At 33.2% G+C, this 2500-nt stretch overlaps 2 protein-coding genes across 2 annotated transcripts in view; one reads left to right on the top strand and one right to left on the bottom strand.

The window, feature by feature from the left end:
• The window catches only part of LOC119580047 (pre-mRNA 3'-end-processing factor FIP1-like), a 37478-nt gene that overhangs the window by 12557 nt on the left and 22421 nt on the right, over positions 1-2500 (bottom strand). The window lies entirely within an intron of this gene.
• Positions 1504-2500, top strand: part of LOC119580048 (omega-amidase NIT2-like) — a 9100-nt gene continuing 8103 nt past the window's right edge. The window contains 2 exon segments of the mRNA XM_037927947.1: positions 1504-1541; positions 2103-2249. Coding sequence (XP_037783875.1) covers positions 1532-1541; positions 2103-2249 — 157 coding nt within the window. The 5' untranslated portion in view covers positions 1504-1531.

The following is a 2500-nucleotide window of genomic DNA, read 5'->3' as shown; positions in this document are numbered from 1 at the left end:
GAGCAGGCAGGCGAGTGAGGAAGGCAGCCGTGGTTTCAATTGATCTTAGCGTTTATGGCCTTTGTTGCATTTGTTTTTGTATTTCGGTTGGAAATTATCCTTTCCTAGAAGCATATGTACTAGCAGTGTATTTTTGTTATTGTTCATCTGTTTTAACTTAAGCGAAAATTCTCATATTATCCTGACCTTGCTTTGGGTTTCGGAAGCTGCTGAAGCCGGAGATAACATTGCAGGTTCAATATGATAACCATGTTGTCTTTTGTAAGACATTTGGGGAATTAATTATTTAAGGAGATATTTTGATCAGTTGAATATATGACATGATACTGTTGATGATTAACACCGTAATTTAGAGCGCTTAGCAGAAGATAGCGGTAGCATCAAGGATTAATTGTCATCATTGCAAACAGTATGTGGAATTTTACATACAGAGGAATGTGCTGATCGATTTCGTTTAGATGACATGCAAAAAATGTTAGCCTTATGTCCAGTCATGTGAAATGATATGATTCATATTTCTCTGTCCAGACTGGAAACCTATTTAAATGCATGGGCAAGTTATTTTCAAAAGTCATAACTTGTGCAGCTAAATTTTCAGCTTGTCCAAAAATGCATGGTTCATTGTTGCATGACAATTGTTTTACATTATACAACATTTGTGATGGATGATACTGTATTTAAACATCACTTCTTTGCTAATAAAATGGGTTGTCTTTGATGGCATAACCAAGTGTGGTTCATTTTGAATTATTAATCTTTTAAGTTGTTCAGTTTGACCTGTTTACTGAAGTAGGCACTTCAACAACTGCACAGTGAAAACAAAAAAGTGTGCAGCCAGCTGTGCACGCAGCATATTATGTGTGCCCCATGAAGTTTCCAGTCTGGTTCTCTTTAAAATTTCATTTTATTGTCTGATCTCCATGAACTTCTGTATTGGTAAGAGGTTTAACTTTGTAGAGTTTATGGTTCTAAATTCTAGATATCAGAAGCATCATTAATGGCTGTGAATTAATTAATTTAAAAGAATGTTACTCCAACAATGATATGGCTCTAAGTTTAACCATATATTTGCCTTTTCTTTGATGTAAATAACAATCCATAATGCTTACATACCTATGAAAGAGGTTAGATGGAGATTTATCACATTGTATTTATATATGTGTTAGTTTGATTCTGAAGAAAAAGTAGAAGTTTGTAAATTGCAAATTTTCCAGATGAGAGATTTAGTGATGCAAATATTGTTTTGCAGGAAGAAGTTGAGTATTACAGATAAAATATCAAAACTTACTGGAGAATCAGAAAAAAAAATCATATATATATATATATACAAATGTAAATTAATATAGATTGCTTTTATAATTATAGGTTAATTAAGTGGGTTGTATGTGAAATTAAAGTATTCATAGATACTGATAGGTTTGTACATTTATTATCCTTAGCATAATAATAGGTGTAAAAGCCTTTTCACTTAATATTTTTATTTCAATAATAAAAATTTTGTTTTTGCAGATACTTTTGAATCAGCAGGAAAATGTCCTCTAGTAAGTTGCCTTCAGTTGTTGCTTATATTTGTAATTCATAAAGCAAGTTTGCTTTTATTCATTGGCCAAAAATTAGCCAAGGGATTTCCATGTTAATATCTAAGGAAAGATGGTTAAACTTAATTTAGTATCAGGGACGTGCTTGTGTGTAATAAAAGTAATTCTGATGGAACTTATATTTTATATATTTATATTTATATTGGAATGTGAATTTAGACCAGAGTTTCAGCTGTAACACACTTTCTCTGTCGTTTATTTTTTCCTACTTCCTTGTTTTATATATATTTATATTATTGTTCTTGTATTTTCTTTTACATTTATATGATTTTTATATATTTAGATTAAGCATTAGGACAAATAACTGTTTAAATATCTGGATTAAACAGTATATTCTATACTCTTATTTAATACATTTTATCAAGTTAACCCATCTTTCCATATAACTTGTAGCTGCATGCAATACAAAATATATTGGCATTTTAGACTTTGTTTAGTACCATACACGTGATCTTGTTTTATTCTTCTTCTAGATATTACAAGCTTTGCCTTTGTGCTTAACAGAATTACGCCTAGCTCTGGTGCAGCTAGCTGTCGGCAAATCAAAGTTGGATAATGTGACTCGAGCTGTGCAGAAGATAAAGGAAGCTGCTTCTGAAGGAGCCCATTTGGTTGCCCTGCCTGAGTGTTTCAACTGTCCTTATGGCACACGTAATTTTCCTCATTTTTCCTCTCTCTCTCTCTCTCTCTCTCTCTCTCTCTCTCTCTCTCCTCTCTCTATCTCTCTCTCTCTCAATCTCTCTCCATCCTCCTCTCTTCCTCGTTCTCTTTCTCTTCTCTTCCTCTTTCTCTTCCTCTTTCTCTTTCTCTTCCTCTCCTCTTTCTCTCTCTCTTTCTCTCTCTTTCTTTCTCTTTCTCATACGTCTCTCCTCTCTTCTCTACTCTCCTCCTCTCTCCTCATC

Source organism: Penaeus monodon, chromosome 13 (genome assembly GCF_015228065.2).
Source record: "Penaeus monodon isolate SGIC_2016 chromosome 13, NSTDA_Pmon_1, whole genome shotgun sequence".
NCBI classification, from domain to species: domain Eukaryota; kingdom Metazoa; phylum Arthropoda; class Malacostraca; order Decapoda; family Penaeidae; genus Penaeus; species Penaeus monodon.
This window is presented reverse-complemented; position numbering and strand designations above follow the sequence as displayed.